The sequence below is a fragment of the Myotis brandtii genome, unplaced genomic scaffold (genome assembly GCF_000412655.1).
Source record: "Myotis brandtii unplaced genomic scaffold, ASM41265v1 scaffold481, whole genome shotgun sequence".
NCBI classification, from domain to species: Eukaryota; Metazoa; Chordata; class Mammalia; order Chiroptera; family Vespertilionidae; genus Myotis; species Myotis brandtii.
In genome coordinates this window covers 436,108-462,137 of record NW_005368381.1, presented here as the reverse complement: position 1 = coordinate 462,137, position 26,030 = coordinate 436,108, and the positions used below count along the sequence as shown (strand labels likewise).

The 26,030-nt window shown below is 48.1% G+C and overlaps 1 protein-coding gene across 9 annotated transcripts in view; it reads left to right on the top strand.

Moving 5' to 3' along the window:
• ZMYM3 (zinc finger, MYM-type 3) overlaps nucleotides 1-14,071 on the top strand; it is a 15,080-nt gene extending 1,009 nt beyond the window's left edge. For 3 of the 9 annotated variants that reach the window (XM_014547690.1, XM_014547689.1, XM_014547691.1), the window contains exons 2-25: nucleotides 213-898; nucleotides 1,846-1,889; nucleotides 2,202-2,274; nucleotides 2,665-2,959; nucleotides 3,172-3,349; nucleotides 3,706-3,924; nucleotides 4,214-4,364; nucleotides 4,590-4,705; nucleotides 4,871-4,957; nucleotides 5,087-5,237; nucleotides 5,477-5,649; nucleotides 5,828-5,993; nucleotides 6,630-6,727; nucleotides 6,808-6,970; nucleotides 7,233-7,348; nucleotides 7,457-7,631; nucleotides 7,814-7,960; nucleotides 8,619-8,722; nucleotides 9,039-9,207; nucleotides 9,522-9,673; nucleotides 10,276-10,390; nucleotides 10,899-11,153; nucleotides 12,369-12,486; nucleotides 12,580-14,071. In XM_014547690.1, coding sequence (XP_014403176.1) covers nucleotides 232-898; nucleotides 1,846-1,889; nucleotides 2,202-2,274; nucleotides 2,665-2,959; nucleotides 3,172-3,349; nucleotides 3,706-3,924; nucleotides 4,214-4,364; nucleotides 4,590-4,705; nucleotides 4,871-4,957; nucleotides 5,087-5,237; nucleotides 5,477-5,649; nucleotides 5,828-5,993; nucleotides 6,630-6,727; nucleotides 6,808-6,970; nucleotides 7,233-7,348; nucleotides 7,457-7,631; nucleotides 7,814-7,960; nucleotides 8,619-8,722; nucleotides 9,039-9,207; nucleotides 9,522-9,673; nucleotides 10,276-10,390; nucleotides 10,899-11,153; nucleotides 12,369-12,486; nucleotides 12,580-12,772 — 4,125 coding nt within the window. In that variant the 5' untranslated portion in view covers nucleotides 213-231 and the 3' untranslated portion in view covers nucleotides 12,773-14,071. The remainder of the gene's footprint in view (nucleotides 1-212; nucleotides 899-1,845; nucleotides 1,890-2,201; nucleotides 2,275-2,664; nucleotides 2,960-3,171; nucleotides 3,350-3,705; nucleotides 3,925-4,213; nucleotides 4,365-4,589; nucleotides 4,706-4,870; nucleotides 4,958-5,086; nucleotides 5,238-5,476; nucleotides 5,650-5,827; nucleotides 5,994-6,629; nucleotides 6,728-6,807; nucleotides 6,971-7,232; nucleotides 7,349-7,456; nucleotides 7,632-7,813; nucleotides 7,961-8,618; nucleotides 8,723-9,038; nucleotides 9,208-9,521; nucleotides 9,674-10,275; nucleotides 10,391-10,898; nucleotides 11,154-12,368; nucleotides 12,487-12,579) is intronic. The other 6 variants (XM_005876199.2, XM_014547692.1, XM_014547693.1 and 3 more) reach the window with 6 other exon arrangements.
• The last annotated feature ends 11,959 nt before the right edge of the window (nucleotides 14,072-26,030 follow it).

The window sequence follows — 26,030 nt, the reverse complement described above, 5'->3', positions numbered from 1 at the left end:
CCTCTCCCCACAGGGGGAGCTGTTGGGGGTGGTGGTGTGGGGGTGGGGGGGAGTGGTCATTTGGACTAAGCCTGTAGGAATGCTCGTCGTTTGTGGTGGGGGCTGTTCATGAGAAATCCGAGTGGATGATGGGGTGTGTCCCAGAGCCTATATAAGAAGGAATTCTGGCGAAGACCACCTCTTCTGCCCCCTCTTCTACCCCTAATCTACAGCCCATATCCAGCCGTCCTCATGGACCCCAGTGATTTCCCCAGTACGTTTGACCCATTGACCCTGCCAGAGAAGCCCCTGGCTGGAGACCTTCCAGTAGACATGGAATTTGGAGAGGATCTACTGGAATCTCAGACTGCCCCAACTCGAGGATGGGCGCCCCCTGGCCCTTCTCCATCCTCTGGAGCCCTGGACCTGCTTGATACCCCTGCTGGCCTGGAAAAAGACCCTGGAGTTCTGGATGGAACCACTGAGCTGCTGGGGCTGGGGGGGCTGCTCTATAAAGCCCCCTCCCCCACAGAGGTGGACCATGGTCCTGAGGAGACCCTTGCATGGGATGCAGGAGATCAGACCCTAGAGCCTGGACCAGGGGGCCAGACCCCTGAGGTGGTGCCACCTGACCCAGGGACTGGGGCAAATCCCTCTTCACCCGAGGGGCTACTAGAACCTTTGGCTCCAGATTCTCCAATAAATCTTCAGTCCCCACATATTGAAGAGGAGGAGACCACCTCCATAGCTACAGGGAGAAGGGGCTCCTCTGGGCAGGAGGAGGATCTTCCCCAGGGGCAGCCACAGAGCCCAAATGGCCCCCCCAGCCCTTCAGTGGGAGAGACTCTGGGGGATGGAATCAACAGTTCTCAGACCAAACCTGGGGGCCCTAGCCCCCCTGCACACCCTTCCTTACCAGGTAGGTTGTCTACTCAGCTTGAGAATCAAGGTTGGAGAGAGGGTGGGAGTAAGGAGGGGCTACTGTGTATGTTTGGGGAAGAAGGGGAGGGGGAGGAGAAGATTTGAGAGATGAAAGGATGTGTATGAAGAAGGAGTTGGGGGTTTGGGGGGGAGAAGTAGGGGTGATGAAGATTAAGGAAGGTAGGGGTGGGGGGAAGCTCAGCTACTGTGGGGGAGGAATAGGGGTGATGTTTCAGGGGGTGGGTTAGAGAGTGAATTTGGTGGGAGAGATTCCCTTTTTTGTAGCCCAGTGGTTTTTTGGTGCCAGGCCCTTCCTTCAGGATTTGGGGAGGAATCCAGGCTTCTTGGTTTTAAGATCTTTCCAGATGTTTTGTTCTAAATGAGAGTGGGGATTCTGGGTTTTATGAATGATGACTAGGTTCTGGAGCCTCTGGCAGCATCATGAATTTAGGGGAATGGTAGAAATGCAGGACCTAGGATTGAGTCTCTGATAGGGGAGGGACAGCTTAGACTTGGAGAGGCTCTCATTTCTCCCCTGTTCTGCCTAGTGGTACCTCTCCCAGGCTGTGACCAGGGTCTTAATGCTTATATAACCACCTGAGTCCAGGGGACCTACCTTCTCCCCTTGCTACCTACCTTTGGGGGATTACATTGGATTTTGTTGGTAAACTATAAATTCTGGATGAAAGGTATGTTACCTGTGCTTCCTTAACTCCCAGTGATTGGGACAGAAAGCTGGTAGGATTTTTTTTTTCTATGGAGAGTAGCTGCACCACCTCCTTCCCCTTAGTGCAGAGCTTGAGGTAACCCTGAGAGGGGCCTCAAGAAGGCACTTGAGTTTTTCCTTTCAGTTTTGAGCAAGTTCTTCCCCAGGAATGAAGTTGGTCCAGGAAGGGGGTGTGAGGGCAGGTTGAAGATTTAGGCTGCTTTCTGCTTCCTTTGCAGGAGATGGCCTGACTGGAAAAGCGAGTGAGAAGCCGCCTGAGAGGGTGAGGGGGAAGGGGATTGGAAGGAGTCTGGTTCCCCCTATATCTCTAGGAAGGACAACCCTTCATTTTCCCTCCCAGATGTTCGGAGGGTGTGTGTGAGGAGAGTTAGGAGGAGGGAGGGAGCTCTTGTGTCTACTGCTTCTTAAGGCAAAGTCCAGCCTCCTTTTCTCCCCTCCTCCTACGGGCTGGGCCAAGGGTCCCTACTCTCCCTTCTCCCTCCCATCTCTGTACCCCCCTAAACCCTGTGCTAGTGCAGCTGGCCCTTTAGCCTGCCCCTGATATCAACTTTCCTTCCCTCCCCATGTTTCCAAGGTACAGAAGAGAAGTGAGCGCGTTAGAAGAGTAGAACCTCCAAAACCTGAGGTTGTGGATTCCACTGAGAGCAGTGAGTAGGACTTTAGGAAATGTGACCCAGTGGGATGAGTGGGAAGTGGCCGCCATGGATCTCCTGGCTCCATGCAGAGTGTGACGTGCCTATCTGTGCTCTGGGTTGGCATGGGAACCAGGGGCAGTGGGGGTGATTGAAAACAAGAGCAGTGAGAATGGAGTTTCCTGTTTCAGCTCTGCAATCCCTGTCCCGAAGAATCTCCCCACTTAGAGCCCTCCCTAAGGGAGAGTGACACTGTGGCTTAAGTTATCAATGTGATGGGGTGGGGGAGGAGATAAAGGCAAGAACTGAGGGGATCCCAGGAGCAGTAGAGCTACCTGTTGGTCAGGGGATGGTTGGAGACATGGTCTGGTAGCCTTTTCTCATGACCCCTCCCCGCTTCCTCAGTTCCAGTGTCAGATGAGGATTCTGATGCCATGGTAGATGACCCCAATGATGAGGATTTTGTGCCATTCCGGCCCCGGCGCTCTCCTCGCATGTCCCTACGCTCCAGTGTGGCACAAAGGGCTGGGCGCTCTGCGGTGGGCACCAAGATGACTTGTGCACATTGCCGGACACCGCTGCAGAAGGGGCAGACGGCCTACCAACGCAAGGGGCTGCCTCAGCTCTTTTGTTCCTCATCCTGTCTCACCACTTTCTCCAGAAAGCCCTCAGGCAAAAAGACCTGTACCTTCTGCAAGAAGTACGTGAGGGTACTGGGGCGTGGAAAGGGCAGGCATCAGGCCAGGAATAATGGGTGAGACAGAGACTATGTTGGCAAGAACCTAGTGGAACTCAGAGAGAGAGGCAGTTTGGGTAGGGGCTCGGAGAGCATTTGCTCTGTGGTCCTCGATCCCAGGGGAAGGCTGGAAGCTGATGAAACAAATGAATGTTCAAGCCTGTTCCCATCTGCAGGGAGATCTGGAACACCAAGGACTTGGTTGTGGCGCAGACTGGTTCAGGAGGCTCCTTCCACGAGTTCTGCACATCCGTCTGCCTCTCCCTGTATGAGGCCCAGCAGCAGCGCCCAATCCCCCAGTCTGGGGATCCTGCTGATGCTACTCGCTGCAGCATATGCCAGAAGACCGGAGAGGTGAGGAAGCTCAATGAGGGCTGGTTTACAGAGCCTGGCCAGTCCTGACATGCCTCTGCAATCCTGGGGCTGCAGGGGCCAGGCCCTGTGGAGGAGGGGAGTGGGGAGGAAAGACAGCCATTGTGAGGAAGTGTATTCAAGATTAGAGCTTCTCCAGGATGTGTGCAGCTGGCCTTCCTTGCCTCCCAGGACCTCACCATCAAGTCGGCAGCCTGATGTGCAGGTTGGGGGGGTCCCTGGGTACAATGTATGCTGTGAAGGTCTAGGGTGAGGTGGGGTGGGCTATCCTTGCATTGGGGTGGGTGGTGATGGTCAGACCCCAGCTTAGGATATGTGTGTGTGTGTGTGTGTGGCAGGTCCAGCATGAGGTCAGCAATGGCAGCGTGGTGCACCGGCTCTGCAGTGATTCTTGCTTCTCCAAATTCCGGGCCAACAAGGGACTGAAAACCAACTGTTGTGACCAGTGCGGGGCTTACATCTACACCAAGACCGGGACCCCTGGCCCCGAGCTCCTCTTCCATGAGGGCCAACAAAAGCGGTTCTGCAACACAACCTGCTTGGGGGCATACAAGAAGGTGGGGCCGAGGGAGTAGTTCATTAGAGGGCTGTGGAAGGGGGTGCGGTTCTTGGGTGATAAATAAAGGTGCCTGATGGGTCGAGGCTGGGAGGAATAAAACAAATAAAGGGGGTTTCAATTGTATCTGTTATGTTTTATTTTTTGAAGCTGGCTGGTAGATACACAGGTCTTTGTTATATCATCATCTATACTTTTTTGTATGCTTGAAATATTTCATGTTTTAAAAATTTAAAAAATAAAGTGAAGGGACAAATCCAGCCTCAGCCTCTCCTTCCCCATCCTCACAGAAAAATACACGTGTGTACCCCTGTGTCTGGTGCAAGACCCTGTGTAAGAACTTTGAGATGCTATCACATGTGGATCGTAATGGCAAGACGAGCTTGTTCTGTTCCCTCTGCTGTACCACCTCTTACAAAGTGAAGCAGGCAGGGCTCACTGGTAGGTGCAAAGCCCTCTTCTCTGAGACCCCTGCTGGCCTTCCTTCTATCCCCCCACCCCGTACTCCCCTCTTCTTCTAAAGTAACCCCTGCTGCCTGACCTCAGCCCCAACCACATCTTCCCATGGATTTCCTGTTCCATCTCTCCATCTCTGCACTACCTTACACCTTCTGTGCTCTCTCTCTCTCCTCTCTCTTTCGCTCTCCCTTTCTCTCTATGCCCCAGGCCCTCCCCGACCCTGCAGCTTCTGCCGCCGCAGCCTCTCTGACCCCTGTTACTACAACAAGGTCGATCGCACAGTCTACCAGTTCTGCAGCCCCAGCTGCTGGACCAAGTTCCAGGTACTTCAGATCCTAGACCAGGGATAAAGGGTGTGGCGCCATAGAGAGGGTATGAAAATTGGGGTAGGTAGGCCTGGGCAGAGCAAAGAACAAGTCTGACCTCCCCTCCCCCCCCCACCACCACACACTTCTTGCCCCTCCCTTACTTGTCTTCCTTCCCTCCAGCGCACAAGCCCTGAAGGGGGCATTCACCTGAGCTGTCACTACTGCCACAGCCTCTTCAGTGGCAAGCCTGAGGTCTTGGACTGGCAGGTAAGACCCCCCACCCTGCCCACATCTTGCCTAATGACTAGACATCTGTCTTAAGGGGTCCTTCCACTTGGCTCTTGCCAGGTCCCGATGTCACAGCACTCTCCTCCCCGCCCTGTGACCCCATCTTAGGACCAGGTGTTCCAGTTCTGCTGTCGTGATTGCTGTGAGGACTTCAAGCGGCTTCGGGGTGTGGTGTCCCAGTGTGAGCATTGCCGGCAGGAGAAACTCCTGCATGAGAAACTCCGGTTCAGCGGCGTGGAAAAGAGTTTCTGCAGCGAAGGTAAGGAAATGGAGAAGGGGTCGGAGGCCTTGTGCCACACAGCAGGGAGACTGGCAAAGAAAGGATAAGGGCTTGGGATGTGATCTCGGGGCAAGGGCCTTCTACTCAGGGTGCTCGGGCCCCTGTCCATCCTAAGGCTTTGGGCCCAAGAGACTGTTGGGGAGAGCTTTCAGTTGTACCACCTTGAAAAGGTAGGTCTCACGGTCATGAAGATCTCTGTGTCTCTGGACTCTTTTCAGGCTGTGTGCTGCTGTACAAACAGGACTTCACTAAGAAGCTGGGACTGTGCTGTATCACTTGTACTTACTGCTCCCAGACCTGCCAGCGTGGAGTCACCGAGCAGCTGGATGGCAGCACCTGGGACTTCTGCAGTGAGGACTGTAAGAGCAAGTACCTGCTGTGGTACTGCAAGGTAAGGGGGGGCAGAAAGGGTGGAGATGGCAACAGGCTGTTGTGCTGTGATCAGGTGTGGGCCAATCTCCAGGGAGGGGGCTCCAGCTGACCAGCCTCCAAAGGAAGAGCTTATCCCAAGACAAAGGGCTCAGCATGTTTTAGGGATGCAGGTCTGATCATCCTGTCAATACCCGCAGGCTGCCCGGTGCCATGCCTGTAAGCGACAGGGGAAGCTGCTAGAGACCATCCACTGGCGCGGGCAGATCCGTCATTTCTGCAACCAACAGTGTCTGCTGCGCTTCTACAGCCAGCAGAACCAACCCAACTTGGACACCCAGAGTGGGCCCGAGAGCCTCCTGAACAGTGAGTCCCGGGCAGGAGGCACTTTGTTAGAACTAGCCTGGACAATTCCTGGGCCCAGCCCCTCTCTTCTTCTTTCATCTCATCCCTGGCCAGAGCTCCTGGTACTGTGCTCTCTTTTAGCTTCTGGACTGCAGATACTAGGGGGAGTCTTGTTTAAAGGTTTCCAGAGCTACCTTCCACTGATTTTCTATAACGGATGTATTTTTAGGGAATGGATACCAGGTAGGATGGGGCATGTTGGGACTGTGGTTAATTTTCAGAGAGAAGGAAGCATCAGCATAAGCTCTGCCTTTAGTGAAACTGAAGGCCATTATTGTTTCAAGACTATTATCCTGGCCCCTCTGGGGTACTCCAGGGGCACCAAACTCCCGAGGGCCATGAAATGGAAGAGCTCAAATTGTGGGTCATTGGAGAAGCTTAATCTTTTTCATTCTCTGTGGCAGCCAGGGCAAAAGAACCTTCCTGGCCACCATGTCTACAGCCTAGAGAAGACTAGGCCTGGGGTGGTGAGGAAGAGAAATTCTAGACTTCCTGTTCACATTTGATGTATCTCTTAATGAAGCTCTCCTGGAACAGGATGATGAAAATGGAGAGCTGGTTCCACAGAGGAAAACATTCATTTGTTTTGATCTACAGGTCAGTCTTCTGAGGCAAAGCCCCAGACACCCTCTCAAACCAAAGTGGAGAACAGCAATACAGTGAAGACCCCAGAGGAAACTGGGAATCTGGGCAAGGTCAGGGCAAAAGCCAAGGGGGAGGATGGTCTCAGAGGAGGGTCTAGCAGTTGGTGGCACTAACGTTCCTTTGTCTGCAGATCCCTGTGAAGATCCGGTTGGCTCCCACTGCTTCTACTCCTCCTCCCTCTGCACCACCCCCAGCCACGCCCCGCAAAAACAAAGCTGCCATGTGTAAGCCTCTGATGCAGAATCGGGGGGTCTCCTGCAAAGTGGAGATGAAGTCCAAAGGGAGTCAGACAGGTGAGCCAGGGTACCTGGATACCACAGGCTTTATTTTATAGTCCTAGGCCTGCAGCCCTGTGCCTAGAAGCTAGACAAGGGGGTTTCTTAGGTGGATGAAGTATCATGGATATGGTTGTCCCAGAATCACAGAGTTGACTCTCCACCTTTGATGCAAGGGCAGTTTTGTGACAATGAGCTTTGGGGATGACAAGCAAGTATCAGGTAGTGGGCAGATGTGACCTACCTAACATGGGCTCTGAGAAGACCCCTTTCTTGTCAGCAGAAGAGTGGAAGCCACAGGTGATTGTGCTGCCCATCCCAGTGCCCATCTTTGTGCCAGTGCCTATGCATCTGTACTGCCAGAAAGTCCCGGTGCCTTTCTCAATGCCCATCCCGGTAAGTTTCCCGTCCGGAGTTGACCCACCACTGCCCCTTACTCTCACCACCTGTCCCTCTCATCCACTGGGTTGGTTCTTGGCATTTAGTTGGGATTTATGTCTCTAGGTGCCTGTGCCCATGTTCCTGCCCACTACCTTGGAGAGCACAGACAAGATTGTGGAGACTATTGAGGAGCTGAAGGTGAAGATCCCTTCCAACCCCTTGGAGGCCGACATCCTGGCTATGGCAGAAATGATTGCAGAGGCTGAAGAGTTAGACAAGGCCTCATCTGATCTTTGTGGTATGCCATGGACAGCAGCAATGAGGGGGTCAGGGTTTTACTAGTCTGTCTCTGCCTAAGTGGGTGGGAGTGGTAACCTTGGTACCTAGTGGGATGGGGGAGTGGTTGCAATCAGCCCCTGAAAGCCTGTGAGGGAGCTAGGTAAGAGCTGCAGTGACTAAGCCAACTTCTCTTCCTCCCAGATCTTGTGAGCAACCAGAGTGCAGAGGGACTTCTGGAAGACTGTGACCTGTTTGGGCCAGCTCGAGATGATGTCCTGGCCATGGCTGTCAAGATGGCCAATGTCTTGGATGAACCTGGGCAAGACTTGGAGGCAGACTTCCCCAAGAGTGAGTGGAATTCAAGGCATGCCCACTGGGTACAGTAGCATTTGTGCCATAAGGAAAAGAGTGTGTGTTTTTTTGTGACCTGGAGCATGACCCTAACAGTGCTCCTTGTGACCAGTGACAAAAAGCTGTCAAGGGAGTAGAGGCAGAGATACTGGAATATATGCACAATCTTACACTTGAGTCTTGTTTTGTTTTATTTATTTATTTTAAATATATTTTTATTAGTTTCAGGGAGGAAAAGAGAGGGAGAGAGAGACAGAAACATCAATGATGAGAGAGAATTACCGATCGGCTGTTTCCTGAACGCCCCACACTGGGGATCAAGCCCACAACCTGGGCATGTACCCTGACTGGGAATCGAACTGAGCCACACTGATCGGGCTTGTTTTGTTTTAATTGTGGTAAAACACATAATATGAAATTTACCACGTTTGAGTGTGCAGTTCAGTAGTGTTAAGAGCTTTCCCATTGTTGTGAGTTTTTGCATCTCTTTGCCTCTGAGCATGTTCTTCATCTGGCTTTCCTGGTTCCTACTGAGTGCAATTGGAGCTGTCTGAGAAGCTTGTTTCAAGTCAGGTGTGCAAGTAGCAGGGGTGGGGTGGGAGGGCTACAGCGTTGAGATCTTAAAAACCGGTTTGCTTCCTTTAACCTCTAACAGATCCTTTGGACATTAACCCCAGTGTAGACTTCCTCTTTGATTGTGGCCTGGTAGGGCCTGAGGACGTGTCTACTGAACAAGACCTTCCCCGAACCATGAGGAAGGTGAGGGCTGGGGCTGCGGTATCCACAGAAGAGGGATGGAGGCTCAAAGGGCCAGGGATGGGGTGCTTTCATAGCCAAGTCAGCAGCTTTAGTTTAACCTTCCCTGGCTGACCTCCTTTCTCCATCATTCAGAGCACAAACTTTGCTCTCTCCCCAGTTCCCGAAGTCATCAGAGCTACTCCTGGGGCTCTGTGCTTCCATAGCAGTGTTCTTACATCAGTCCCCCACTCCCCTGCTGATAAACACTGTCCTGACTAGTTTCCATGGTGTTCCTGACCTTATCTCCTTCAACCCACCTCCTTTCTTTTCCCTCCAGGGTCAAAAGCGGCTGGTGCTTTCAGAGAGCTGTTCCCGGGACTCCATGAGCAGCCAGCCAAGCTGTACTGGACTTAACTATTCATATGGTGTCAATGCTTGGAAGTGCTGGGTGCAATCAAAATATGCCAATGGAGAAACCAGCAAAGGTGATGAGTTGCGCTTTGGCCGTAAGTACCCAGGGGAGGGAGGCAGGGATGAGAGGAGGAGGGGAAGGGGAAAGGAGCAGGGCTGTGATTCAGCTGAAGATGTCTATGAATGATAAGGCTGTCATTATGTAAGGGTGTCCTGTGAACATTGGGAGGAGTTGCAAAATAAGGGGAGATGCTGTCTAGATTTCAAGGCTTAGGGCTCTTTTGGTAATTGGTGGTTTGTTCTGGAGCTGGACATGACTAAGTGATAAAGGAATTAATGGTGGAGCTAAATGAAATTCTCAATGTGAAGTTTTCTTAATCCTATCCACCTTCACTACATATCTCTGCAGCGAAACCTATGCGTATCAAAGAAGATATTCTGGCCTGCTCAGCTGCTGAGCTCAACTACGGTCTGGCCCAGTTTGTGAGAGAAATCACTCGACCCAACGGTGAACGATATGAACCTGACAGCATTTACTACTTGTGTCTTGGCATCCAACAGGTACCCCTTGCACAGCACCTCAGTTGTAGTCACTCTCAACACAGCAACACAGCAGGCAATGTCTCAGCAGAAATGATTCTGTCCACTCCCTGGTCCTCACTTTGTCTGCTATCCTGAGCAGGCAGTCTTTTGTCTCCTACTCCAAGCAGGACAACACATGTCAATACTCCTCTAAAATCAAAGCTATGTCCCAGGACTGTTGGCCAAGGAGCCATCTTCATTGCTCTCTGGGTCCCCTTTGTAATCCTCAAACCCATTCCAGGAGGGGAGGGATGGGTAGAGCTGGGCTCCTCGGGTGGTGGGGTAATGTTTAGGATCCACTGGGAGAGGTCAGCCAGGCATCATTACCTGACAAGGGGTCTGTGCTTGTGAAGAAGCTGCTGTGACATATCTCCTCCATGCCTCCTCCTCTTCCAGCCAGGCCTTGGTGCCTCAGAGTTGTAGGTATACCTGGCGAAAAGCACTCTGGGTCATGAAATCAAGCAGCTATTTACCACCATCTCCTAATTATCAAGGTTGCTGTGCCTGGGGCCTTTGGTATCACTGTCTTTTCTCTAGGACCTAGAGTCTAGCTTTATGTGTGTCTCTTTTTCCTTCTCCAGTACTTGCTGGAAAATAACCGAATGGTGAACATTTTCACGGACCTTTACTACCTGACTTTCGTTCAAGAACTCAACAAATCTCTGAGTACCTGGCAGCCCACACTCCTTCCCAACAGTAAGGAACAGGGACTTAGCAACCCCTACACCCTTCAATCCATTCTTCAGAGACACCATTCCAAAAGTCCCAGGCTGTTTGATCTGTCACTCTTCACAGAGAGTTTGAGGGCAGGAGCATGTAGCTGGGTGCCTCGGAGTTGAGAGCTTGAGGACACAGAGCCCCTGTCCTTGAACATGAGAAGGGGATCAAGACTTAAGTCTGAACAACTATTTCTGGAACCACAAAAGGTGGCCTGAGTTTGGGTGGTAATTGAAAAAAAAGAGAAGTTGTGGGACTCCTCAAAGTTTACATCTACCTGCCTATAACGTGTGGGTGGTGAGAGAAGCTCCAAATGCAGGTGGAAACTATATAAAAATCCATCTAGTCCTATTGTGTAATACAGCAGGGTGTCAGGGTTTTATGCACAGTGGCAACTTACTAAACAGAAATGCTTATGAGCAGAATGTCTGGGATCAGGGCTTGGGTAGTTGCTCGCTCCTGACTAGCCTCTCCTTGACCATTGCAGACACAGTGTTTTCCCGAGTGGAGGAAGAACACCTCTGGGAGTGTAAGCAGCTGGGGGTCTACTCACCCTTTGTCCTTCTCAACACCCTCATGTTCTTCAACACGAAGTTTTTTGGGCTGCAGACGGCTGAGGAACACATGCAGCTCTCCTTCACCAATGTAGTGCGGCAGTCCCGCAAGTGCACCACCCCCCGGGGCACCACCAAGGTGGTGAGCATCCGCTACTACGCCCCTGTTCGCCAACGGAAAGGGCGAGGTATGAGGCTGCCCCTCTTTTGCTTTCCTCCCTCTCTGTTCTCATCTTCCATGCTCCACCTTAATTACTAGGTTGGCCCTTTCCTTTATCACCGTCTTCCCTATCCTTCCATTCGTACGTTTGCAGAACAAGTAAAAACAGCCAGTCCTTCAACCTGATGATTAGTGGTTGTTGCATAAATAGGAGGTTACCCAGCTGCCTGTTTCCACCTTTCCTCATTTCAAGGAAGTTGACTTTCTTGTCTACTTTTGGCGGGGTAGTGGACAGATGGAAAGCTGTTGGGTGTGTGGTCTGTGGGAGAAGTTGACAATAAGACCGTCGTTCCATGGTTTTTTGCTGTTGGGTATAACAAGAACTGCACCTTGATTTCTGTTCTGGCCCTGAAATCCTGACCCATCTGAGTGCAGTTCCCACGGTTCCTTCTTGGAACCTGAGCCTCTACCTAGACTAGTTTAATGGGGTCTAGGGCCATCATGCTTTTTTTTTTTTATCCCAGAAGGTAAGCCCAACCTTGCAACAGGGCAAGATTGTAAAGACTTGAACAATATGAATGGGGTAGGGGGAGTGGGTTACAGAGCATCACCCTACAGTTTGGCTGGTGTGGGGAGACTTACGGACTCTTCTGCTTTTATTTCTTTACTAGTGGCCCGGTGCACGAAATTCGTGCATGGGGGGGGGGTGGTTCCCTCAGCCCACCCTGCACCCTCTCCAATTAAAAAATTGAACTGCTTTCTTATACCTTACACCAAACAGCTGTTGCCCTTAAAACCCCTCCTCAGCCCCCACCTTAGGTTCTGACTTCACAGTTCACTCAGGTTAGGTTCTGATTGCTTGGTTTCTATGCCAGTCAGTGTCAAAAGCTCAGCCTCCTAGGCAGCCATTGGCTCCTCGCAGTTCACCCAGATTTGGTTCTGATTGGTCAGTTTCTATTCCAGTCAGTGTCAAAAGCTCTACCTTCTAGGCAGCCATTGGCTCCTCACAGTTCACCCAGATTTGATTCTGATCGGTCGGTTTCTATGCCAGGCAGAATCAAAAGCTCTGCCTCCTAAGTAGCCATCTTGTGATGGCATGAGGGTGTGAGGGTTAATTTGCATATTACCACTTTATTATATATGATGAGCCTGTAATATGTGTCCTGAGGCCTTCCCACTGTGCACTTAGAGTGGCTTGTTGAGACTGCTTTTAACAAGTCTGAGTCATTTGCCTCCTCTACAGACATGGGTTCTGGGAAGCGGAAGAGAGAAGATGAAGCCCCAATCTTAGAGCAGCGTGAGAACCGCATGAATCCCCTCCGCTGCCCTGTCAAGTTCTATGAATTCTATCTCTCAAAATGGTGAGTTGGCAGGTTTGCAGGAATGGCATTAGCATGGGGACCTATGGGATCCACTTTGCCTCAGTACTGATCTGTCCCACCCCATCATTGCAGTCCTGAAAGCCTCCGGACTCGCAACGATGTGTTCTACCTGCAACCTGAGCGGTCCTGCATCGCCGAGTCACCTCTCTGGTACTCTGTGATCCCCATGGACCGAAGCATGTTGGAGAGTATGCTCAATCGCATTCTAGCTGTGCGTGAGATTTATGAGGAGCTGGGTCGTACTGGGGATGAAGACCTGGACTGAACCCATCTGTATCCATCTTTCACACCAGTGTCTGGCTTGTCACCATGTCCCACAGGGCGACTGGCCCAGGAACCAATGCTACTCATTCTGAAGGGCCGTGACTGCCCTTTTCTACTCATCCATTCCCTGCCTTCCCTAGGAACCCCTGGCTTTTACCTTCTTCCAAACTATTTGACAACCACGGGGCCCCAGTCCTCTCTACTCGAGGGCTGATCAACTAGTGATAGGCAAAAACCAGCTAGGCCATTTTCTCTGTGCTTCAGAGTAAACCCCTTCTGCTGGGGCCAGACTCTGGATGGAGTTTTAATAGCTCTGGTGATCCTGTTGGCTTTGGGTTTCCTGACCCATCCCACATAGGTAAAGCCCCTTGTTCCTAGATTTGGCCAAGGGAAGAATTCAGCTGCCTTCTCTGCCCTGTGCCCACTCCTTTCTCCACTCTTCCCCAGTACCATGCTAAAGGGGCTTGTATGAAAGATATGAAAGAAACTCTGAAAGTAACGAGGGGGACCATTTACCTAAAACACAGAGCTTAGCTACTCTTCCCCTCCCCTGAGATAACTGGTTGTTGGAACCCCCTGGCCACTTGTTCCCCTCCCTACTCCTGCAAGCACCAATCCTTGGTGCTGCAATTGAAAAAACTTCCACATGCTTTCTTTTCTTTAAAGGCAGAGAATGACTAAGTATGGGGAGCAAACTTCTGTCCCCTTGGTTTATGTGTTTGTCTTTCTCTGCCATCTTAGGTTGATATGAGCCATGTGTCAACATGCTTAGCCCCCTTCTGTAACTGCCTCCCTTTAGTTCAATGGACACAGTGCCCAAGGCAAAAACTACCTTCTGATTTGGATTGGGGCTGGGTTCCAATCAACTAGTGATAGGCAAAGACTATTGTTCTTCCCCCATCATAAGAGCCAGGCCAAGCCTGTGGGGGCCTTGGGTCATGCAGGATGGGATCTGTGGTTAGAGAATAGGGAGGAGCTGTGGACCTGTGTCCTGCCTCCACTGCCTACATCTATCTTCTCTCTTCCCCATCTTGCTTTTGTAGTTCCAGAAAACTATTAGTGTCCAGCAAAGGGGGTACCCAGTTCTTTTCCTGTTGGCTTTGCTGTTCCCTAGCCTCCTTTTTGTGTTTTTATAACTGTTACCAGTTTAGCCACTGTTTAAATTGTATATATTGTTCTGCGGTACCTGGCCTATCCCTTCAGTGAGCCATGCCCGCCCTTGTGTTGTAGTGAGAAGCTGTTGTCACGACTAACCTTCTGTCTCTGGAATTGTTTGTTTCAAATAAAGAGTTAAAATTGTCTTTTGCCTTTTCCTGGGGAGGAAGAACAGTGTTTGGAGGGGTGAGGGATATGGAGGAGCCATGCCAGACAATGTCAGATCTTTTAGGGCGTGAAGAAGTGAAGTGCCCCACCTCAGTTTGAGAATCATTTTTACCTACCTCACTGAATGAATCCACTTGGAATACGGTCCTTTTCATAACAAGTTTCCAGACACTTAAGGGAAAAATTTATTCTACAGCTAGCTATTAAGTACCTATTATGTTTAAGGACTTAGATTCAGAGAAGACAAAGATTAATTAGACCAGGATCCTATCCCCAGCAGGTTCCCAGGCTAGAGGGGATAGGAACAGATCAGTGCATAGTTAGTTGTAAGAGGCAGAAAGAAATATCTAGTGCTGTGGGAGAGTAGAAGAATAAGGAACTCACTTTAAGGTTATAGGGAGGTTAGCTCTGGCCTGGTAGCTCAGTTGGTTAGAGTGTCATTCTGATATACCAAGTTTGTGGGTTTGATCCCCTGTCAGGGCACATACAAGATTCAACCAATGAATGCATAAATAAATGGAACAATACATCAATGTTTCTCAAAATTAATAAATAATTTAAGAAAGAGATTATAGGGAGTTTACATGAGAGTTTTCTGAACAAGGTGACATTTGACCTGGGCCTCAGTAAGTGGGAGGAGTTGGGGACCAGCACAAGCAAAGGCTGAGGTTTTTCCAGTCAGGAAATTACAAGATCAGATCTGTTGTTTTAGGGAGAAGATCCCTAGAACAATATGGAGGACAGGGGTGGTAGCAGGTCTGAAGGCCAGGAGATCAATAAAAAGAGTATGGCTGGGAAGTTAACGTGGGTATAAGCATAACCAATGGACACAGACAGCAGGGGTGAGGACATGTGCTGGGGGGTGGGAGTGGCTGGGAGGTCAATGGGGAAAAATGAGGCATATGTAATACTCTAAACAATAAAGAATTTAAATTTTAAAAAAAGCCATCCTGAAAAAAAAGTTATGTGGACCTCAGTGGGAGCTGTGGGGATACAGAAGGAAAAGAGAAAATGGATTCAGATGAATTTAAGACATGAAGGTCAAGTCTGCAGGATCTGGAGGAGAGGAAAGAATTGTACATGAAGCCCAGGCTAATGTAGCTCAGTTGGTTGGTTGTTGTCCTGTGCATCAGAAGGTCGCCGGTTTGTTTCCTGGTCAGGGCACGTGCTTGGGTTTTGGGCTGTATCCCCTGTACAGGGTGTGCAGGAGGAAGACAATTGATGTTTTGCTCTCACATTGATGGTTTTCTCAAATAAAAAACATTTTTTTAAAAAAGAATTGTACATGAAGTAAAAAACAAACAAAAAACAAGAAACAAAAAAGAATTGTACATGAAGCATGAATCCCATGTTTTGATTGGGAGATGCCTTTACCCAAGTTGGAAAATGGATGGGGTTTTGTTTTTATGTTTTTGTTTTTTGGCTGAGGAGTGGGGGGTAGGAAGAGGTTGGTAACAAGTTGAGGTTTTGATCATGTTGGGTTCAAGACTATATAAACATCCACATGGTGGGCAGTGTAACATGGCATAGCAGAAAGAACACTCAAACTTGAATTTTTAATCTGCCACTGAAACTTGGGCAAGCCTACCTCTTTGAGCCTTACCTAAAAATGCATTTTTACTCTGCCCTGACTTACTCAGGGAACTGTTGTGAATGTCAGTGAGAAAATGCATGTGAAAAGTAATATTTATGCTAGATGTTACCATTTTTTAAAAAAATATTTTTATTGATTTCAGAGAGGAAGGGAGAGAGATAGAAACATCCATGATGAGAGAGAATCATGGGTCAGCTGCCTCCTGGACACCCCATACTGGGGATCAAGCCCACAACCCAGGCATGTGCCCTTGACCAGAATCAAACCCGGGACCCTTCAGCCTGCAGGCTGACACTCTGAGTCAAACTGGCTAGGGCTAGATGTTGCCATTTATACTAGGCAGTTGGAAATGTGGGTCTGAGGCATAGAAGAGAGACTGTCTATTTTTTCTAGCTTTATTGAAATACAATTGATATATAACACTGCCTAAGTTTAAAGTGTACACTATGTTGATTTGATACACAAATGTTGCAAAATGATGGCCACCATAGTGTTAGCTAATACCCCCATCCTATCATATAATTACCATTTCTTCTTTTGTGGTGAGAACATTTAAGATCTATTCTCTTAGAAACTTTCAAGTATATCACACAGTATTGTTAACTATAGTCACCATGCTGTATATTAGAGCTCCAGAACTTATTCATCTTATAAGCGAAAGTTTGTACCCTTTGACCAACATCTCCCGATTTAATTTATATCCCTTCCAGCCCCTGGAAACCACGATTTTACTCTCTGTTTCTCTGAGTTCAGCTTTTTTTTAAAAAAAAGATACATTCTTATTGATTTCAAAGAGGAAGGGAGAGGGAGAAGAGAGATAAAAACATCAATGATGAGAGAATCATTGATTGTCTGCCTCCTGCAAGCGGCCTACTGGGGATCGAGCCCATAACCCCAGCATGTGCCCTGACTGGGAATTGAATTGTGACCTCCTGGTTCATAGGTCCATGCTCAACCGCTGAGCTACACTGGCCAGGCAAGTTCAGCTTCTCTAGACTCCACATATAAGTGAGATCACATAATATTTGTCTTTTTCTGTCTGACATTCACTTAGCATAAAGCATGAGGTGTCAATTAAGAAGTCATCTGCAAACAGCTCCTAGCTGAAGCTGTGGGAGAGGACAAGATCACTGAGGGGAGTAATAGAATGAAGAGAGAAGAGGACAAAAATGGTACCTTGGAAAAATATCTCCAGTTAAGCAGAGAAAGGAACTGACAGGGAGAGACCAGAGAAGTGGGAGAAGCCCCAAATCTGCCAGATGCCAAAGGCAGAACTATCTGATGAAAAACTGTCTCATACCCCAGGCCAAGATGAAGTCTATTAAATTTGCTTTCTCTCTCTCCCATCCTCAACAGGGCTCAAAGTCACCTGGCTCTCCTACTTCCTTCCCCTGCTGGAACAGAGAAGTGTCTGATATCATTTGTTCAACTAGATTTAGACTCTGTGCCCAGCCTCATGCTAGTCACTAGGGATATAAAGATGACTAAGAAGCTGTAGTCTGCTCTTGAAAAGTCCCTAGTCTGGCCCTAACTGGTTTGGCTCAGTGGATAGAGCGTCGGCCTGGGGACTGAATGGTCCCAGGTTCAATTCTGGTCAAGGGCATGTACCTTGGTTGCGGGCACATCCCCAGTAGGAGGTGTGCAGGAGGCAGCTGATCGATGTTTCTAACTCTCTATCCCTCTCCCTTCCTCTCTGTAAAAAATCAATAATATATATATTTTTTAAAAAGTCCCTAGTCTGATAGGGAGGACCTGGCCTGGGACTAGGGCAGGGCAATCAAAGTACTTAAGGTGCAAAATATAAGGAGGCACTCACAGCCGGGATCATGCGAGTACAGGATTGGCATTTGCACAACCCTGAGAGTGAATACCTCCTGAAATGTTGCACCCTAGGTGCCTCAATTGCCTCACCCTAGTCCTGACCCTGGAGAAGACTCACATGTCAATAGAATGACCAGGGCAGAATGTAATTGTACTTATTCTCTACCAGGAAAGCAAGACCACAGAGGTGACATGGGTGCTGGGTTTTCATGAAGAGTGGGCATAGCTTGTAAGGCAGAATAAAGGTGCAGGGATCAGTGTGCACAAAGGCATGGAGGTATATGAGAACGTGGAGTGTCTTCAGGCAAGGGTGGTTGGGTTGCAGAGGAGGTGGAGAGGGTGCAGTAAAAAAGGTGAGCAGTGGTGAGAAGTGTTGCTGAGAAACTAGGGATCAGGTTGTGAAAGGCATTGAAGGCCATTCCAATCCCTGCTAGGGTGACTGACCATCTCAGTTTGCCCACGACTTTCCCAGTTTTAGTGATGAAAGTCCAGCATCCTGGGAAGGCCCTTGGTCCTGGCAAACCAGAGCAGTCATGCTTTATCCTCAAAGCGATGAAAAGCCACAAAGAATTGGCAGGCTATGCTTCATGTTTCAAGTGACTCTAGCATGTCTGCATGAGGTGGGGGAGAACTGGGTGCTGAAGAAATACAGGGGGGCAGTGGAACAGAAATGTTCTGTGCTTTGCCTTTGGTGTCTGGCAGACATGAGTTCTAGTTCCCTAGCTTGGTCAATTCTTTCCTAGCCATGTGGCCTGGGCAAGTTACTTAACCGATGTGGACCTCAGTGTCCTACTCTTTATTTTTTAAAAAATATTTTTATTGATTTCAGAGAGGAAGGGAGAGGGAGAAAGATACAGAAACATCAATGAGACAGAATCATTGATCAGCTGCCTCCTGTACTCCTCCTACTGGGGATCGATCCTGAAACCTGGGCATGTGCCCTGATGGGGAATCGAACCGTGACCTCCTAGTTCATAGGTTGATGTTCAACCACTGAGCCACACTGGCTGGGCTCCTCATCTTTAAATGGGGACAATCATGGTACTTACCTCAACCAGTGGTGAGAATTAAGGGAGCTGACTTGTTAGCACAGTGCCCAGCACACAGCAAGTATTTAATAAACAATAGCTTTTATTGTCCACATTATCAGCATGGCCTGAAGGAAGGCACACAATATGCTGAAGAAAAGCAGCTGAGAAGGAAAGGGACTTGATAAAAATTTGGGAAACAACATTACCAGCCTTGTTTCTAGGCTTACTGATTATATTTTAGTGTAAATGAGTGTTAGTTGGCATAAATTCTCTAAGGCATCTGCATTTCAAGACTTTTATCTCTAATTGTGGAATGAAAGGCTTTGTCCCTTGAAGGGAAGGTGAGGGGGAGGGGCAAGGCGAGCTGGTTGGGAAACCAAGCCTGTCTTTGAAAGTTGGTGAAAGTTGAGGAAGGAGCTGCCCTGTGTTCAGACAAGGAGGCAGTCTGGAGCAAAAGGGCTTCTCCAGAGATCTCTGCCTGGAGCAGGATACAGAAGTCCATCTCCATGAAGCAAGACAATTTGGGGAGTGCAGGCAAGATGGAGAGAGACAGTTATTCAGAACCTGTGCCCTCTGAACCCTTAAATCAATATAAACTTTTGAAATCACCATTTCTCATCCTTGACCTTAGGGATCCCCACGTGCACATGTTGTTTTTCAGCAAGTTAATATTTAGGGATATTATTTCATAATGAGCTTCTCCCATCCCACCCCACCCCACCCTGTGTCCTGAAGCACTCCCTCAGGCAACACAGACTACTTATCTTTTAGAATAAAAGGCTAATATGCAAATTGTCCCCTTGACCAGGAGTTCGACCAGGAGTTTGACCAGGAGGTGGGGATGGCCCACCAACTGCCCACAGCACCTCCCCACAGCCGGCCCAGCCTGATCGGCCCTGATCAGGGCGGGTTGGTTGGAACCCACCTGTGCACAAATTTGTGCACTGGGCCTCTAGTTTTGTTATAAAGGAAACAGCACAGATTTGGGATTAGCATAAGTCTACGTTTTAATTCTAGCTCTGCAGCTTTAAGCTGTGCAACCTTTGGACATATTACTTACCTTTTCTGAACTTCCATTCCCTCATCTGCATGTATGGGTATAGTAATAGCTACCTCACTATTACTTAGATTATATATGTAAGTGCTTAATTTAGCACCAAATCTGGTCCATACTGTATGCTCCATAAGTAGTCTCCTTTCCTTTCATCCACCTAAGTGATTTCTAAGCTTGATAATAAAGTTTTGGACTATATTATGATCAAGACATTTCCTTTTCATTAAAACTACAGCCCTAACTGGTTTGCCTCAGTGCATAGAGTGTCGGTCTGCAGACTGAAGGGTCCCAAATTTGATTCCGGTCAAGGGCATGTACCTTGGTTGCGGGGACATCCCCACTAGAGGGTATGCAGGAGGCAGCTAATCCATGTTTCTCTCTCATCAATGTTTCTAATTCTCTATCCCTCTCCCTTCCTTTCTGTAAAAAATAAAATATCTACACTAATATAAGAGAAACATGCAAATTGGTTTCACTCCACTATGCCCATCAGCCAATCAGGATGAGTACGCAAATTAACCCAACAAAGATGGCGGCTAATTTGCATACCCAGGCATGGAGCCAAGACTGAAGGCTCCGGCCTGAGCGAAGACTGAAGACGACTGAAGACTGAAGAGGCTTGGCTTCTCTGCTGTGGCCGGAGTGAAGGCCTGGGTCCTGGGTGCCGGAGGAAAACCGGTGCCGGCAGCCAAGGGAAGGAAGGCCTATTGCACGAATCTCTTCGTGCAATGGGCCTCTAATATATATATATAAGAATTAAGATGCTCTTCACAGCCATCCTGCCACATATATACACAAATGTGGTCATATATATTGTGACGTATGTATGCAAACATGCAGACTTGCTTACTTAAGCACACACATGTGACAATTGACAACCAAACAGTGAAGAAAGCATGTTAATTAGGTGCAACAAAGAGTTTAGCTCAGTGTTTGAATAAGTTGGTGAATAGCTGGAGGATGGAAAAGATGGGGAGATGAAATCATAACAGCACACACTTGTATAGAACTTACTATCAACTAGGCACTCTTTCAAGTGCTTTATATATAATCAGCACATTTATTCCTTACTATAGCCCTATGACATAGGGACTTTAATTATCTTTGTATGACAGATGAGGAAACAGAGGCACAGAGTGGCTGAGTAACTTAACTGAAGTCACACAGGAAGGAAGTGGACCATGCTCTTAATCACTATGCTATACTGACTTTTCAGAGAGACTTCCTTCAGTTGGAATGGAGAACAGTGGTCACCATCCTGTGTAAATTACCCTTTCTCCTTGAAGTCCACTGTTAAATCATTGCTCTTTCTTCCATAGTTCACCATCAACCTTAATGTATCTATTTGTGCAAAGGTCTGCCCTGACCTGGATCTCCTCAAGATCTCCACAGTCAGTCTATAATTATGAGTACAGAATTGCCTGTAAGTATAGCAGGGGCCTAACTTGGAAGTCACAAGAGTTGCTACATGTGATAGTTGAGAGTTCAAACTCCTGTGCAAACTTCCATGCACATTATATGAGTCCCTTTGTTAGGGGCAAAAATAGAATATTGGAGACTAGCTATTGTTATAAGAAATATTAATCATGCTTGGTTAATTGTAATTGCCTTGTTCTGATTAAAGAAAGGACATTCTAACCTGGCTGGGAGTTGTACAGCCCTGGGGCCTGACAGTCAACCTTGGACCTGGGAGTCAACCTTGGAATGGGGTCCATTCCCATTCAAGAACTGCCTATTATCATGGAAAGATTAACAACCTTGTTGCCCAAACAATGGAATCCCGCCCCAGCCCCCATTGCCTACTTCCAGATGCCTGTAATTCCTACTTACCCATGTAATCATCATTCTATCAAATATAAGCAGCTGGTTTATGGTGGGGTGTAGAGCAGATTTTCTTGGGTGACCTGCTGCTCTCCCATAATGCTGGCATTACTGGAATAAATGCTCATATATGATTTAACCCTGTCTCTGTTGAATTGGCTCAAGTAGTGACAGGCAGCCTGGACCCATTGGTTGTCCGGTTTCACCTTCACAAACTGGCCCCAATCTACTTTGCCAGCCTCACCTCCTACTACGACCTCCACCAAATCCCATGCATTCTCTGTTCTAATCACACTGAGCACACACTACTCTTTCAAGATGCTGAACCTAAGCACATGCCTGTATTCTGTCCCTACTGCCCTTAATTGAACAAGCTAAGCACCTCCTGTATGTTAAGGTTATGCAAGTGATTGCCACACAATTTGATAAGCACTCTAATCAACATACACTACAATGTATGGCAGAAATTCAGAAGGGAAGGGAGACTCATTCTTGCCAAAGGACTGGGAAGGGTTGGCAAGGAGGAGAGAGTTGAAAGCTTCACATAGTAAATGACTTTTGAGCTGTCTTGAACGATTAGATATTTGCCCTCAAAGAAGGGGAAGGAAATGTCCAAATTATCTTTGGCTCCTCCATCTCCCCACACTCAGACATCAAGTCCTATTGTAGATTCTACAAAGTGTCTCTCACATCTGTCTTCTCCTATTCCTTCTACAACTGTCCTAGTTTTATGGGCCCTGCCTAGACTATACATAGCTGGCCATTCTGCCTCTTCTCTTCCCAATACCTAATCTACTTTCTGTGTGGCTGCCCGAGTGAACTCCCAAATCATATATCTGAAACTGGCACTACCCCACTCATAACCTTCAATGGTTTCCACTACCTATAGGACAGTCTCAACTCCTTATAGTGACATATAAGGCCCATAATAAGCTGATCATAGTTTATCTTTCCCACCTCACCTCTAGCTATTCCATTCCTTAAACCTTCCACAGCAGATTATTAGCCTAAATCTGAAGATATGGTGTGATTTTTGCCCGCTTTATTTTCCTTCCCTACAATGGCGCAATCATATTCCCACCTGACAGGTTCTGCCTGGCCTAGTCCAGGAATCAAAGGGGTCTAGCTTGGTGGGTATTTATAGCCCCTTCTCTACCATAGGTTAGGCTTGGCATTGAAGTATTATGGAATCAGTAAATGGAACAGGCAGGCATTTCCATCTAGCTGCCACTGTGTGTACCCAGGCTATCTGATTGGGTCTCTGAATCAGTTCATGGTTGCCATGCCAATTCTCTATGGATACCTCAGCCTGCTTTGAAATCCCATTTCAGCTGGCTGGAAACTTGATTACTCTCCTAGTTCAGCCTGTCCCTTCATCCAAGAGCTGACTGTCCCTTTGCCCCCAGCTCCTGGCAGCTCTGCACATAGATGCCTCTAAGTCTAAAAGATCATAAATATCCCTAAAAGCCCCAGTACCATGCTCGAGAGTGTGTCAGTAACTCTTGTTATTAGGCCTTTTCTGCCACCTTTCAGACCCCTTAAATATTGACCCTTAGATGAATCATGCTCAAGGGAAGCTTGCAACATCTCTTGGACTTTGCTATTTGGACTGCTGGCCGTTCCCTGGGGGAGCCAATCCTATTATTGCCAAGTTCTTTCCACTAATCTAGCTTAGCTGAACTAGCCTCAGTCCTTTCTGGTTCATTGCAAGTTTTAGCATGCCTTAAGGCTGTGGTCTTATGGTTCTGATACGATCTTACCTTACTTTACATTTTATAACCAACTTTTGAACACATCTTGTTTGATTCTCACAGAAGCTCAGAGAAAGAAGTAGAAAGGTTATTATCAACCCTATATTGCAGATGAGGAAACTGAGACTGAGAGAGGGTATTACGTGTCCAATAAATGGAAACCAAGGTCTCCTGATTCCAAAGTCCTCTTCACTACCCTAATCACTCAATACATTGTTTCCTGTGTGGCAGGTATTAAGCCCCATTTGCCTCCTGTTTCTCCCTTACACTCTTGTGACCAAAGCCTCAAATAAAAAAGTCAGGCCCAGGCCCTGGCTGGTTTGTCTCAGTGGATAGAGCGTCAGCCTGCGGACTGAAGGGTCCAGGGTTCAATTCTGGTCAAGGGCACATACCCAGGTTGCAGGCTCGATTCCCAGGTAGCCAATCAATGATTCTCTCTCATCATTGGTGTTTCTGTCTCTCCCTCTTCCTTCCTCTCTGAAATCAATAAAAATATATTTTAAAAAAAGTCAGTCCCGGGGTTACCCCTACTCTTCCTCCTCCCTCCCTCCCTGTGACGTGTGTACACCGGCTCTACTCAAGCTTCCTTTGGCCTACTCCCACCTGGTTCAGGACACAAGAGTTAAGTGTCCTCCTTTTGGTTGTAACACCAGCTGGATAGCTTTTCTGTCCCACCACTGCCCCCTGGAGAGGAAAGCCTGGATCTGGAGTTGGTGCCTCTTTCAAAGAGAATTTGTAGAATTTTTTTTAAAAGAAAGGAGATTTCTGAGGTGATGATGTATTTAGCATTCCTCAGTGCGGGGAGGGCATGAAGTTTATTTGTGGAAAAAAGAAAAATCTTTCTTTTGATGGCCTTTTGGGAAGAGAGTAGATGCTCTATGTGTGTTGTGTTGTGTTATGGGTGAGGGGCAGATCGATTTCAAGAAGAAAAATAATCCCTCCCACCGTGAGGGGGTGTAGACCTCTCCTCTGACAGGGTATGATGTCGGTTTCTAAGGAGAAAGGAAATTTCTTGCAGGAAAGGGATGTATCTCTTTTAAGAGAGGAGGAAGCTCTCTCTCGGATTGCTGACTATGGGGGAAATGACCACTTACTCTTTCTTTTCCTTTCTGAAGGAGAAACAGCCTCGAATGAAGAAAGCTTTCATGCTTTCTGTAGGAAGGAGAGACTGTTTCTAGAGGAGAGCAATTCTGATAAGATTATGCCTGATTTTCTCTTTCCTTCTGTTCTTCCCACGGGGAGCCAGCACATTCTGAGAGGGAGTGGCAAAACCTTTTTTTCTGTTAGGAGGTAGGAAAGCTGAGGAGAGAAATTTGCTGTGGGGGGGAACTTTACTGTGAGGGGCCATTGGTGAGGGCGGCGATTCTGAGAGGGGACTCCCCCCCTCCTTGAGACTGGAGAAGACTTTTAAGAATCCCAGAGGCACAGAGTGTTAAAGGGAGCTCAGAGATGTGTGAAGCCAGCTCTATTTGCTCAAGGAAACTGAGACTTGGAGAAGGGAACACCTTGCTAATAAGTGACAGAAGCTGGACTGGAACACTGCTAGGTCAAGTCCCTGCCTGAGCCTTTTCCCACCACAGCTGACAGGGGAAGGGGAGGCTACTTGCTGCTTTGGAGAGTGATGCCATGCTGGTGAGGAAACTGTTGCTATGCAATATTTGACCTGGGGTGGAGTCATCTCTGGGGTGGGTGGCATTGATCTCTGGGGGAAGGAAACTGGGGAGGAGGGAAGAATTAGGGGCTAGGTCCCAAGGAAAGGGGTCAAAGTCACTGCATAATTGGATAGGTGGCTTGTGGGGTACTAGTTTGCCAAGAATGCTGAATTTCAAGGGAGAAAGGGGACTATTTCTCCCAGGAGTACAGAGGAGGGGCCTTCACCAAGGTATGGAGGGAATGTGTGCTCCTCTCTAAGAGCTGTGAAATTTCTCTATCATTTCCTGTGTCCCCAGAGGGTGTTGTCATTTTAATATTTTCAAATTCAGAGGACGGGGCCCAAGGAAACTTTTTGAGATATTTCTGTTTTCTAATATATTGTGGTCACATTTATAAAACTGCACACAATTATCAGAACTCAAAAAACCTTATACTTAAAATGGATAAAAAATTAAATAGAATCAGAGGAAGGGAGTAAGTGAATTAGATCCCAATAAAGATGTTATTAAAAATGGGGGGGAAAACCCCAAAAGACAAAACAACAGAACTCAGGGGAGAACAGCTCAGGGGCTGGCTTTGCGGGCCAGTAGGGCTGCGGTTTATCATTTGCAGCTTCAGCTCCTCAAATCACTGTTTTCTGCCACCCATTCCTTTCTTGATCAGCAAAAGCCAAGTCCAGCTCAGCCAAGAAAGGTCAGAGGTTACAGGAGAAAGAACTTGACAAACACACAAGCCACCCCTTCATTTACTGTAAAATCCTGTTTAATGTGTAACATTTCAGGCAGAGAGAGGCCTTGGGGACTAGAGGCAAAGGCAGCCCTGACCAACCCCCATTCCAATTTATCTCCCTGCTTCTTTCTCTCTCCCTAACTCCTCCACTCCAGATATGTCCTCTTTTTCCTTGAGGCTACAAGTGCTGCTCCTCTTTTTCTTGCTACCCTCCCTTCTCCACCCACAGGGCCACAGCACCCTCCCTTGCTTACTTCCCTCCCCTATTGATGTGACTCCAGAAATAGGATATCTGACAGCACAGGGTTAAGATTAGTTTCATAATTGAAGATGTTGTCAGAGCATCCTATCTCTTATCCCCAGTGGCCCTGGGGAAGGAGAAGGAAGAATAAGGGGTACAGGCAACAAGACCCTCAATAACCCACACCCTCAATAATCTTGAGCACTCAGGCTTCCTACCTCTTCACCCCTCCAGGCAGCAG